Source organism: Dipodomys spectabilis, unplaced genomic scaffold (genome assembly GCF_019054845.1).
Source record: "Dipodomys spectabilis isolate Male_0828 unplaced genomic scaffold, ASM1905484v1 ptg000043l, whole genome shotgun sequence".
Taxonomy (NCBI): domain Eukaryota; kingdom Metazoa; phylum Chordata; class Mammalia; order Rodentia; family Heteromyidae; genus Dipodomys; species Dipodomys spectabilis.
This window is the reverse complement of record NW_024870720.1, coordinates 14,181,085-14,194,865: the sequence shown is the minus strand read 5'-3', so window position 1 is coordinate 14,194,865 and position 13,781 is coordinate 14,181,085. Positions and strand designations below refer to the sequence as shown.

At 42.3% G+C, this 13,781-nt stretch overlaps 1 protein-coding gene across 1 annotated transcript in view; it reads left to right on the top strand.

The window, feature by feature from the left end:
* Scfd2 (sec1 family domain containing 2) overlaps positions 1 to 13,781 on the top strand; it is a 317,132-nt gene that overhangs the window by 286,874 nt on the left and 16,477 nt on the right. Inside the window, exon 7 of the mRNA XM_042678232.1 lies at positions 4,438 to 4,572. Coding sequence (XP_042534166.1) covers positions 4,438 to 4,572 — 135 coding nt within the window. The remainder of the gene's footprint in view (positions 1 to 4,437; positions 4,573 to 13,781) is intronic.

Genomic DNA, 13,781 nt, shown 5'->3' with positions numbered 1-13,781 from the left:
GACCACCCATGAAACACAAAGCCATCTATACAGTCATTAGGGAGGTATTTGATTGGGTTCTGAGGTGACAGTTCAGGACTGAGAAAATGAGGTTGCTATTAGATGTATTCCTTGGTGTGAAAACTATATAGGAAATTTTCTCAGCCACAATTCCATGAGCACAACTTCCAGCATTCCATAGGGACACACTCAATTATTATTCAAGAGTCACCAGGTTCCAGCTGTATCTAACAAATATCTGGAGTTCCCCCAGTACACTGCAATTTACCAAGCAGGGGTCATTTCTGTCATAAGCACTCTTGCCTGTGTAGTTTGACATTCCTTCTTTATCAGGTTTCCAGGGAAACAGAGCTAGAAAGTTAACCAAAAGCCAGTTTCCTATGCAAAGTGACAAAGAGGCTTAACAATCCTTTGCCCATACATACAGCTTACCAGTTTTTAAGGAAATAGCCATATTAACATTTCAACTCCAATTAATGAGGATGCTGTGTGTTCCCCAAATCCCATTTCCTTTTCTTCTGGGGCACACAGTGAGACCATATTTCCCAAATTGCCTTGCAGGCAAATGTCGACATAACTGATTTTGGCCAATGAACTATGGGTAGAAGTGATATATTTTCAAACAAGACCTATAACATCCCTCTGGAAATCCTTCTTACTCTCCTTCTACTGAAATAGAATCAGCATGAAAATCAACATGGAATCTCAGTGCCCCAGGAGAATCATGGAACCCCTCCAAGGCAGGAACCTGGGTCTCTGAATGATGGTTCTCCAAACGGACATCCAACTTTGTCTCCTACCTGATCTGACAGAAGCAAGAATTAAGTGACTGTAAAGAAACAAAGACAACAAATTTATCAGAGTTTTTCTCTTCTTCTCCTCACAAAAAAGTGACCTGGCAAAGAGTGTTCAGTTAGAAACATTTAGTTCCTATGGTTGACCCTCTTCTTTTATGTGTGTGTATTGGGATTGAATGCAAGGCTTAAGTACTGTCCTTTATTTAGCTTTTTTTGCTCAAGGCTGACACTCTACTACTTGAGCTGCAGCTCCACTTCTGATTATTTGCTGGTTAATTAGAGATAAGAGTCTTACAGACTTTACTGCCCAGGTTGGCTTTGAACTGCAGATCTCAACCTCCTGAGTGGCTAAGGTTATAAGCATGAGCCACTGGTGCTCAGCTTGACCCTTTTAAGGTTGAGGCAACCCAAATAACCCTCTGGCCCTTTTAAGCTTGCGGATCACTTGGGGTAGGGCTCCAGAGAAATGCCTGTCACCTTCTACATGGTCCTTTGTTGAGCAGCAAGAAGTGCCTGACTAAGTGGAAAATGCTAAAACAGCTTGTTCCAATGCCATGGTCTGGACTACCAACTAAATTGCTTGGAGGAAGAAGCCAATGTGTCTCATCCTTAAAGTCCTAATTGGGAAAAAATTAATAAATGTATTTGCAAAGAAGACTCAAGACAAGCACTGAGAAAGTTTTTCTCAAGTTGTGCTTTTTAACCATATGATAGCTCCACATGGCTGTAACAAGAAAGATAATTTAGTATATCCATGATTAAAATCCAGGGGGAAGTCAGCTGAAATTGCTGAGAGAGAAGCCATTGCAACGTGATGCTTCAAGGGGGAACGAGATTCTGCCAGCTCCTGGATTTTATAGTCAGAGCCCCGCATCATACAAAGAGCTGAGTCTAGAAAGAAGACTTTGGAGTGAAGAGACAATAAATAGCTTGATAACTATCACATCTCTAGAAATGTGCTATTTCAAAGTTGCCATATGGGAAAGATCATCAGAAAGAATGCAACCACACCAAAAAAAAAAAAAAAAGTAATAAGTAGAGGGCTATATTTGACCACTAATAAAATATTTCTGTCATTTTTCTGGATCATGTGATATGTTCGATGCCCTTTACTTTCTGCATTTTAAATTGTAGTTTATTCCTTCATTCTAAGTAGATGTCCACACAGTAATCACAGTCTCTAGAAACTATGAAGGAACAGCAGTTCCAATGTGGCCCAACTCAGTGGGCTGTGCCTCTAGTGTGCTTTCCACAGATTAACCCAAAGAGGAGCCAGGGAGAACAAGCCAGCACCCTTCCCCCATCATTCCTCCATGTCTCCTTTCTGGCTCCCCAGCCCATGCTAGGGCTCTGGAGCCTTGACAACAATCCTGCCGCCTAGGCACAAGTCTGGTAAAGATGAGCAGAGTACGATGCTGCAGCTTGAGTCCAGAGCCCCCTGGTCTATGTCTGAACTCTTTGCAGAATCCTGCCCTCCCTTCTACCGCAACTTCTTGAGTCTAAAGCTAGCCCTAATTAACTTTTTGGTGTGCTTTACCCCAATCTCTTTTCTATTCATTAATCATGTATTAAATTTAAATGATAATTGTTGCTATCTTTAGTGACACTCCGCTCACTGTGGTTTATAAAACAAAAAGCAATACAAGGGGAAGTCTCCCTCTTGTCTTTGTTTCTTTACCTCAGCTGAGGTAGTTTCTACTTACTGCACCAGTTTAATTTTATAATGCTTTCAATAAGTGTTGTTACATTCTCCCTGGCACTTTCTCCAATTTGAAGATCATGGTTTGAAACCAGCTTAGGTCATCCAGTGGACACCTTGGTTTTTACTTTACCAACCCAGAGCTTTCTCAGTCACTTTTCCAGCATTCCTCCCTACAGATAAGTATGCCTCACTTACTAAGTAGCTCCCTATGGAGAAGGTAGGCTTCAAAACTTTATGTCAAAACAATAGGACCTTTTATGGTTCTTATTTGCATATATGAGCATATCCAGAGAATAGATTTCTGGAAGAAGAATTTCTAGGTCAGATGCATTTGTCGCTTTGATAGCTACTGCCAAATTATTCTCTGTGTTGATCATAACTATTTCCCTTCTGACAGTGCCTGGTACCCCCTGACTTCATCAAAATATGGCTTCAGAATTTTGGATGTTTGCCAATCTGATAAGTTTGTTTTTTATAAATCTATCTTGGTATAGTTTTAATTTGAATTTTTCTTCTTAAAAGTATCAACCTTGCTTTACACCATGGCTTTAAACAAGTTCCTGTTATATCAGTGTTCCTATTCAATGCTTACCTTTTGTGATGGCTAATCATGAAATCTCCAGGCACACAATAGTGTTTGATAAACATCAAGAAGGTGACACTTTCTGCTGAATACACACTACCTCTTCCTGTATCTTTTCCCTGAGGAATATACCAGCTACATTCCTGATGAATGGTCAGGAACAATGTTGATAGGCTATACCTAGCTTCATTTCTAAGGTATTTTAAGAGAAGTAGAATAATGGGGAAAATAAGTACAAAGTATCTATAAAGTAAAATAAGATGAAGCCAGGGAAACATTCAGCACACTAAATATCCATTCCTCTGGTTGCAGGCAAGTCACATGTTTGGCCAATGAAAAGACAGGCTGCATCTCAGCAGCGCCTTCTTGGAGTTTAAGAAAGAGGAGGGGAGAACCAAACCCAGAGGTCTTACAGAAGTCAGTGAAGCTTCTGGACAGAGTATTCAGGTCACAGAAAAGAAAAACACTCAACACTATTTTACAAACCAGAGGAGTTGTAAACTAACCTCACCCTGATTCTACAGGCATTCTTATGGAGCCCTGTGTCCTGCTCTTTGCCCTGACCTAGGTCAGAGTCCTCTTGTCATCTGGCCTTCTTTTTCTGGCCTAGTTGGACTTGGAGTTGAGCTCTATGGAGGAAGGAGGGATTGTTTTAAGCCTAGATGTTGACAATCCATTGCAATAAACATTTGTAATCCTCACTGAGGAGAACATAATTCTAGGAATGTTTGGGAAACATTGGAGGTCATCTTATGTTTATATCAAATGGCAGGACTTTGCTTGCCAGCATGTTCCATGCATAAACGATGATCTCTGGAAATCTTTTATTGCTTTATTAGCATAAATTGATTGTACAAAGAGGTTCCATCGTGATGTTTACATATGCGTGTAATATTCTTTGATTAAATTTACTTCCTCTTCATTACTCTTTCATCATCATCCCCTTTCCTCCTCTCCTTTCTGAGCATTGTTAGTGAGTTTTGTTATGCTATTTTCATATATATATATACATACACATGTATATGCATGTATATAAGTACAGGTATATGCATATTGTATATATACACACAAGACATATTTCTATAATAGAATTATTAGTATACTGTGAGTATGGCTCTGATAAGCAGTACTTGCAGAATCAGTTATGAGAGGCAAAATAGTGCTAGAACATTGGGGATGGAAGTATCAAGATCAAAGTTGTTTTAGTATCTTTTCACACATACAAAATCACTGCTGTTTTCAGCATCTAACTAAACTTGCTTTGCTTCTTTTAGGGCAGATTAAACTGTCCTTTCTCCAGACATACCAAACAAGTGCCTCTAGCACTTAAACAGCACAATATTTTGTCTCTCCAGGCAACCTATAAGCCATTGTTGAAGCAGGTTGTGGAGGAAATATTTAATCCCGAGAGGCCAGATCCCATTGATATTGAACACATGTCTTCAGGCATCACTGATCTCCTTAAAACGGGATTTAGCATGTTCATGAAGGTAAGTAACCATGAAGAGGTAATCCTCAGTGTTCCAAAGGTCTCTTTTCTGGGTGTGAAAATTCTGGCACTCCACTGGCCCTGGCTGGTGCTGTACAGGCAGTGGTTGGTATTTTCACTCTTCTATGACCAAGGCCATCTTTATTTACCTTTTGGTTATAAGCACTCTGATCTGAGCTTCTCTGATCTGAGCACTGTGCACTGGGTAGGATCATTTCTAGTCAATATGGAGTGCATGTGTGTGGACACATTGCCTCTGAAAAGGCACCATGGGAAATCTCCTTGTGGCCCATGTTTTTGCTTACCATGAGTCTATAAACTAATTACCAGCCTTAGTGACAGTCTGCCAATCTTGATTTCTGTGTGTTGCCACTACAGGGGTTTAAACTCAGGGCCTGGGTACTGTTCCTTAGCATTTTTTGCTCAAGACGGGTGCTCTACAACTTAAGCCACAGTGATACTTCTGGTTATTTGCTGGTTAATTGGAAATTACTTGGTTAACTGGAGTCTTGTGGACTTCCTGATGAGGTCAGCTTTGAATCACAGTCATCAGATCTCAGCCTCCTATGTAGTTAAGATTACAGACATGAGCCACCAGTGAGTCCCGTGACTAGAACCCCAAAACTCACTTGGAAATGACCTATCTTTTGGTCCAGTAAACTCATAGAGGAGAAATACCAGAATTTTCTGGCTTGTATCTGGAGTGGGTCAAAAAATGAGTAAACAGCCCTTGAAGTAGGGCTGAAAGGAAAAAGTACACAAGTGTGATCTATTTTTAACTCACTATAAAGTTTCTAAATTTAAAAGGTTCTAAACAAGATTACAGGCTGACCTCTCAAGGCTATGCCAAAATTTTAGTGGTAATAAGTCTTGGAAATAACGGAATGTTTTGCCAGCTTCAAAGAGCCTTTGAAATCATGAATTAATCTACATAGAAGATCTGGCCTTTCAAAGTTCAATAAATGCATATTCCAGGAAAACTGGTCCACTCCAAAAGCCAGAGGATAGATACCAGACAGGCAGACTGGAAACTGAGTAATAAACTGGCTTGAATGGCCACACCAGTCTCTCTGTTCTGCTGTGCTCAATTACCAACCATTTCTGATGCAATGCCCGGCGGGTATGTGTTTCTCTCTTTCTTTTTCTCTCTCTCTGTCTCTCTCTATCTCTCTCTGTGTCTGTCTCTCTCTCTCTTTCCCTCCCTTCCTCCTTTCTTCCCTCCCTCCTCCCCCTCCTCTCTCTTTCTCTCTCCTCTTAATAAGCAATACAGACTTCTGTACAGAGTATAAAGCCCAGAGTTGGTGAGTGGCTCCCTGTCCTGAGTAGGTGTTTGGTTTGTACAGAGACTTCCAGGCTAAACATGGTTTCCATCCCTCTCCATCTGAGCACTGTCTTCCTTCACTCATGAACTTAGACTTCTAGAAGTGACTATGAACTGTATTATGATACATTGTCATGTCTTTGGAGAACTAATCTCATGCATCTGTTGCTGTTCCATGAAACAATAATCCTTACAAATTAAAATCACTCCTTTAAACTCTGCAGTTTTCTCCAGCTCTGCCTGTGATCAGAAACTCCACTGTCCCAAGTATGCATTGTTTAGGAAGCTTGGGACCATCCTGAGCCAGCACTGGGAAACTGAATGATTTTTCCCATTCAAAGCTGATCATTAGGGCTTCTCTAGAAATACCCCCACAGCCAAGGCCGATCTCAAAGAAAAGTTGCCAAGGAGTGCATTAAGAGAAAGGAATTTGTCTCCTGGCAGCTGCCAGCATCCAGTGCTTGGTCCACAGCTTCAGAAATCCCGCACCTGTCCACAGAGATGCAGGGAATCTCCTTGGCCCAGGCACAAGGCCCGTCCCTCCTCACTACTCCAAGGGAGAGTCATTTTGCTTAATATCTAAATGCATCTTGGGAGCTGAGATTTCCTGCCATTCCTAGAACTCATCAAAGAAACGTTTCTCTAGCCTATGTGCTCAAGATTTGAGCAAATTTAGAATAAACTTAAAGATGACTAGCTATGAAGAACTAAATTCCCAAAGAGCTACTTCTTTGAAATGGATGTGCCTTCTAGAGGCTTCCATTCTGCTTTAAGGTCCTTGGAGAAAGTGGGAAGTAAGATGTGGATAGAGTCTAACATGGTCATAGCCATGGACCAAGTTTCCTTATCCTGTATTTCATTGCTTCTCACCTACCCAAAGTTATAAAGAAATCTGTGGTTTTGATTTTCTAGGGCCAGTGAGAAAGTTTCCCTTCTCATGTAAAGAAGAGGTTGTTTGACAAACTTAGGAGGTAGCTCCATCCTTACCCTTGTTCTCCAGTGAGGAAACTGAGGCCTAGAATGGTTCATCAGTGGATGTGAATTTCCAGAAGGCTAGGATTGCTTCTCATTTCTATTTTGAGGTTTCTCCCAAAGAACACACTGGAAGGGATGACTCCAGGACTTGTCTCCCAAGCCACTCATTTCAAAGCCCATGCTCTTAATCACAACATATCTTGGCCCTGGGATGCTGCCGGGCATTTCCTTGGAAGTTAATAAGTTATTAATTCTGGTTTTCTTCAGGATTCCACAGTGGCATAAATACTGTCCCATTTTGGTACTTGTAGCACATGAATACTCTGCCTGGGCTGGTCTTGGCGGCAGCCATGTGAGTGGGATCTCTTGGGGCTGAGGCCAGTTGCTATCACTCTACCTGCTTTTGTGGGACTTGGGCCATGCACTGTAGGAGAATGGGCCAATGCGTTACATTTTGAGGTTCATCTTTGTTCTGTATCAGTAGCTGACAGGTATCCTTCATCTTTCTTGTCACTTGCTGCCCGCCACTGTGCCTCTGGCATCTACTCCACTCCAGGAAGAAACACAGAGGGGAGCCCAATAAAGCCTTCCATGTGGAATCCTGCCTGTGCTGTGGGTACTGCTGTACAAATTCTAGGAATGAAATTCAGCCAGAAGGAAGCTGAATTGCTGCTCTGTCCTTGTTCTTTGTCTGCTCAGAGATGATATTGACTCGGGATGACCCAGGGGCAGCATCGATAGACTGTGAAGGAGAGGGTAGATCGGGAAGCCAGAGAGAGATGAGCTCGGAAGTAGAGCCTGCAGTTTAGATCTTACTCTTTTCTGAATCCTCACCACTCAGCACCTGTGTACAGCAGACCCTCACTAAAGGTGGAAGGGTATCACAATGAACCTATTATAGTGCTCATTCAGAAAATTATACAGCTTTAAGCCATTAGTTGCTCTTTCCAACTCCAGTAGTCCTTCCCTCACCATAGGGATACATTGCAAAACCTTTGGTAGCTGCATGAAACCACAGACAATATCGGCCCCTTTAAACCCTGTGCTTTTCCCTGCAAACACATGCGCATGCACGTGTGCACACACACATAGACAAATTTAGTGGTCATAACTTTTGAACTTTATGTGTGACAGAAAAACAAGCACTGATTTCTTTTCCTTCTTCACAATTTCTCAGGTAGAAGATTTGATCTTTGCAACCTCAACACACAAAGTTGGTTTTCTTTCCTTATTGAGTCAAGAACTTATATCTGTTCAGCTAAGGAAAGCACTTTACAGCTTCTCTTCGACCTGAGTTACCAGCATTGTTACCCTTGTGCTTTGGGACCCACAGTGAATTGAGTTGTTTGAACATTAGTAGTGCCAGGTGACCAGGGGAGTAGCATCCACAGAGCAGAAACACTGGACAAAGGGATGATTCAGAGATGGAATCAGGCAGGACAACACATAGTGTGCAATTTAAAATTTAAGTTTATTTCTGGCATCTTGCATTTCATATTTTCAGACTGTAATTGACTGTAAGTAACTGAAATCATGGAAAGCAGAGTCAGAGAGAACTTCTACATGGCTCTTAATCCTGAAGCTACATTTCAATGACTTCCTAAGCTATAGGAGGTAGCAGCCCCAACGTCAACTCCCGTGTCCCCCAGTGGAGACCCTGGCCCTCCTTTCCAGCCACTACTAAGCAAGGCAGAGCTGATCACGGGTCCATCAGCAGCACATCCTGCTCCCACCTCACCCACTGTGCAGTGATTACCCACCCAAAGAAACAAAAGCCAGCTCCAGCCTCTGTCCCTGCTTGTCTTCTTTTCACAACAGAAGCCCAGAAACTACTTTCTTCCAACTTTTTGTTTCCCTGGAGAACAGAACAGAGACAAAGGGACTCATTTTATAGAGTGAGAAATTGAATGAGTTAATAGGAAAATGCTCCAACAGAGTGGTCAGATGAAGGGATGAATGATGCCAAGGATGTATTGAGAGTTTATTTTCTATTTAACATCTATATTTTTAATTGATTCTATATATAATAGATGTTGATTTCACCTATGTGTTCCTTACTTGCTATCTGTTACTCACTCATGCCACTGTCAGTTTACAAGGGAGGCAGTAGGGAATAGCTTAACACGCCTGGAGTCAGAGCACTAGAATCCATGCCTCACTTGTGCCTAAGTTTCCTCTTCTTTTTTTTTTTTTTTTTTACCAATAAGTATTTATTTATTTATTCATTGTATTTTCCCAGGAAAAGAAAGGTAGAGAAGAGTCAGCATGTGTTAAAAAAAAAAAATGATTAGAAAAGGGGAAAGGAAGTACTCGGGTACAGCACAAATCAATCATGAAATAAAACACCCCTGGACTGGGATCATCAAAGCCCAAGGGAGCTTTAGTCTGCAGGGATCAGAGAAAGACAGACAGGTACACACTTTCCCACCCTCCCTCCCCATAAATTCAAGATTTCTCACAAAGCTTTGGTTTCTAGCAGTAAACATGGCGTTACATTCGTCCGTCTCCTATTAAACAATCTTGTGGCCACTTTGACATAACTTTTCTTGCACCTGTGTACAAGTTCCTGAGTGACTTGAACATACATTCATATTCCCTTTCCTGGTCTCCTGACCCCACTTTCTACATGGAAAGCCCCAATTGATTTTCTCTAGTATTACAGAACAAGCAGGTTTGGTCACAAATGTCATATTTGATGAGAATTACGTTTAAAAAACATGGACTCAGGTTGGGAACAAGGTGTGTGTGGGAGGGGAAGGGAAGTTGGAGTCCTAGCATCTTCAGAATCTTTGCATAAGTCACATAGAAGTTGAAGAGACATTCCAAGAATCATCTGTGTATGGGCATGTAGGTTTTCTTTTGAGGGAGAAAAGGGTAGAAGATAGGGACTTATTATTATTATTTTTACCAACGAAGATCTAGTCCAAAATGGGAAACAGGGGAAGTGAGGGAACAAAAGAAAAACTGGTTCAAGATCCTCACTTTAGAAGGTCCCCCAACTTAGCTTCAGATCCTTTTGTCTAGTGCAGAACCTTCTGTCAAAGATGCTTTGGCTATTTTACTCAATTCTAAAAGAAGTTTGTAAACAATAAAACCCCAAAAAGAACATGGAGAAAAGACCCACACATTATTATTTACACAAACTAGGCCACCTAGCAAATGACCAATTCAGAAACTCAGTAAAGTCCTACAGAGCCTAGACAAATACAATTAACTAGAGGGGGGCAGCATTTGTGGGGAGACAAGAAACCAGGATCAGACATACATCACCCAATGCATTCTATTGCATTTGTCCCGTTTCAACACAGTGAGGTAGGTTTGCGGTGATCTCACAGCATGTAAACGAAACCCCCTTTTTCTCCTTTAGCTAACACAACACTATGAACCATTATGCAGCAGGGCAGGACACAGGCTCCAGAGAGAGGCCTTCACTTATGGGTTTCTCTGGAAGCCAAGACTGAGGATTTTGGTCCTTGCTTTTCATAGATCCATCCCTGCATGGCTAGTACAAGGTGGACACAAATCTGTGGTCTAAGTTTCCTCTTCTATAGAATGGGGTGGAGCAGCTCCAGCTTGCTAGAGCTATTGTGAGAGTTAAATGAGGGACTATATACACAGCACTCAGAGCACTGTCGGGTTGTGGACGTACTTGCTATTTATTTATTTATATACTCTAGAACTCAGATTTGAACTTAGGACCCTAGCTCTATCCTTTAGCTTTTCACTCAGGTCTAGAACTCTATCACTTGAACCACACCTCCATGTCTGACTTTTTTGGTAGCTAATTGGTGATAAGAATCTCACAGACTGGGGCTGGGAAGATGGCTCAGTGGTAGAGCGCTTGCCTTGCATGCCTGAGGCCCTGGGTTCAATTCCTCAGCACCACATAAAGCAAAAATGAAAAAAGCCGGAAGTGGCTCTGTGGCTCAAGTGGTAGAGCGCTAGCCTTGAGCTGAAGAGCTGAGGGACAGCGCCCAGGCCCCACGACCGGACCCAAAAAAAAAAAAGAATCTCACAGACTCTCATACTGACTTGGAAGCTCCATCTGAGTAGCTAGGATTACAGACATGGGCTATTGGCGCCCAGCTTACTTTCTCTTATTTTTACAAGTTTATGATTCCTTTCAGACTGTGACTAATAAGAAAAAAGCCACCTTGAGCATCTCTATATCACTGGACACAGCCAGTGCTCAGATAGTTGGTGCATACAACCTAATTTTGTGGTGAAGATGAAGATTAAATAGAAGATGGTGGTCCTGCCACCTGCAAAGATGTCATTGCAAATTTTCCTAGCATTTGCTCTTGCTAGGAAGATATAAAGTTGCGTGTTCTACTGCTGTGTCTACGGGAAGCCATATTCATACACCTAAGGTGTGCTTTTCCAGATCCTCTTATCCATTCCACTTTGGGTCTAACTTGTGATCTCCTGTTTGGGGGACATAGGTTATTCCTGTGGGGCAAACCATGGGGAGTTGGTGAGGTACCATACATGGATAGGACAAAATGGGTCAAGGCATAGAGGAGGAGGCCTTGGCCACCCAGAAACAGAGATGACTGAATGACTTGGGGAGCTGACTCTCCTGAGCACTTCCACATGCAGCAGCCACATGCTGGGAGAGAGCAAAAGCCTCCACGCTGGTTTGGGTTTGCAGCTGCTCCAGAGGCAGCCACAATGCCATGGGTGGTGCAGACTTTTTCTCCAGCCCCTCTGAAGTGGCTCACAGCGCTCACCCTTAGTTATTTGTATTTCTGCAAGCAGCAATAGCTAAGAAAAGGGTCTTAAGAGGCTCTGCACCCCTAAAAAAATCCTTCAGGAGCAGGACATTCAGGCACCTGGATTTTGCCCTCATTAGAGTCAGAACTGTGCATTTGCATTACAGTACAAGTTTGCTAAACCACCTTCTTTGCATGGATTTTTCTAAGTCACAGGGCCTAGAGAAGTCTTTTTTCCCCCTTGTTCTGGTTATCTAATGGTGCATAGGAAGTCACCCATGAACTCTTGGTTTGCAAGAATAGGACCATGTATACGTCTGCACTCTAGGCATAACTCAGCAGGACAGGATTCACTTTCAGTATGGCTGAGCTCAACCAGGCTGGGGGACCTCAGTCTCTGTCTACAGAGGTCCTCTCTCCTAGACTTTCTCACAGCAGAGCAGCCATGCTGTCATATAGCATCACTTACACAGCAATCTGTGTGTTGAGGGTCACAAATCATGACAAGTACCAGCTTCAAGTGGAGGGAATGTATACTCTTCTTCTTGAAAACAGACTAAGAGTATGAGGAGAAGAAAATATATTTTATTTTTGGACAACATAGTTTGCACTCCCCTAAATATATGTTTGGCTGACTAGCCTGGCAAGAGTGGTGCTGGCTAATCCTTTTTCCCTTCTGAGCTACCAGACATGGAGGTTATTCATGCTTCTGACCTGATTTCAAAATAAGTGATTCCAAAAAGGCCTTGATAATGAAGGCTGACTTATTATTTTCCATAAAATGTTCTGTATTTGTGTGTAGTCCTGGGGATTGAACTTGGGGCCTTTTGCTTTTTTTTTCATATAAAGTCTGCTTTTGTAGATCTTGGATCACAATCCTCCTGCATCCACCTTCTGTATAGCTAGAATCACGGGCATGTACCACCATGCCCAGCTTGGTTTAGTTGCCATTTGATGTTGTTGTTGTTGTTTTTTTTGAAATAGAGTCTCATTCATTTTTTTCCCCAATCTCCAGCTTAGCAGACTATTTTAAAAAATTATGTTTTTAAAAAGCAGCCAAATGCCTGGTGCTGGTGGTTCATGCCTGTTATCCTAGCTACTCAGGTGGTTGAGATCTGAGGATTATGGCTCAAAACCAGCCCAGGTAGGAAAATCCGTGAGACTCTTACTCCAATTAACCATCAGAAAAGCAGAAGTGCGCTGTGGCTTAAGTGGTAGAGCACTCGCTTTGAACTGAAGAGCTGAGAGACAGCGCCCAAGCCCAGAGTTCAAGCCCCACGACCGACACCAACAACAACAGAAATAGTGTACTAAAAAATTGAGCAATAGTCCTCACTCAGGTTTGTTCCTATTGATTCCTATAAGGTAAATCACAGCAGCTGGGGAGAAGAGCAGCAAGCATGCCCACTGGGCCCGAGAATGTTTCAAGTTAGTTGGATGCACTTCTCAGCCAGGGGTAAAACGTATGACTAGCCTAGAAGGCTGTCAGCTTCAAAGGACAGCCAGAGAGCCACTGGGGGCACAGTCCCGTTGAACTGGGAAGAACCAACAGGCAGAACCTGACATTCTTTAAATAGCCTGGTTCTCACTGTCTTCAGTCTTTGCCCAGAGCACCTTCAACTTCCTAGGGGAAAGCTTGATAGCAATCTAATAAATAAATCGAAACATACCTTCCCTCTCACTAGCGCATTAATTTAATTTAAAACTAGCATGTCTAATAGGCTGCACTTTCAAAGTGCATTTCTGGAATTTGTGGTTTGGATTTCAGTCTTCTGAAAATAATATATTTTATATCTACTCCATGTGTTGGAGCCTCTGCTTGTTTTGACTAAAGGACATGATTTGTCAAGATGTGCTCTTTACTGGAGTCAACATGAGGGGTGTTTAATCTAACAGAAAGGGGCACGAGTTCTTTTTATCTCATGTATAGTCTTTAAAAAGTTGTTATAGTTTGTCTTTGTTCTGCTTCTTCCGTGGCTATGCTTTGTTAAAGAAAAAGAAAAGCTGGGCACCAGTAACTCACTCCTATCATCCTAGCTACTCAGGAGGCTGAGATCTGAGGATCGCAGTTCAAAGCCAGCCCTGACAGGAAAGTCTGTGAGACTCATCTCCAATTAACCACATGAAAACCTGAAGTGGCACTGTGGCATAAGTGATAGAGCACTCACCTTGAGTTGAAGAGCTCAGGGACAGTGCCCAGAC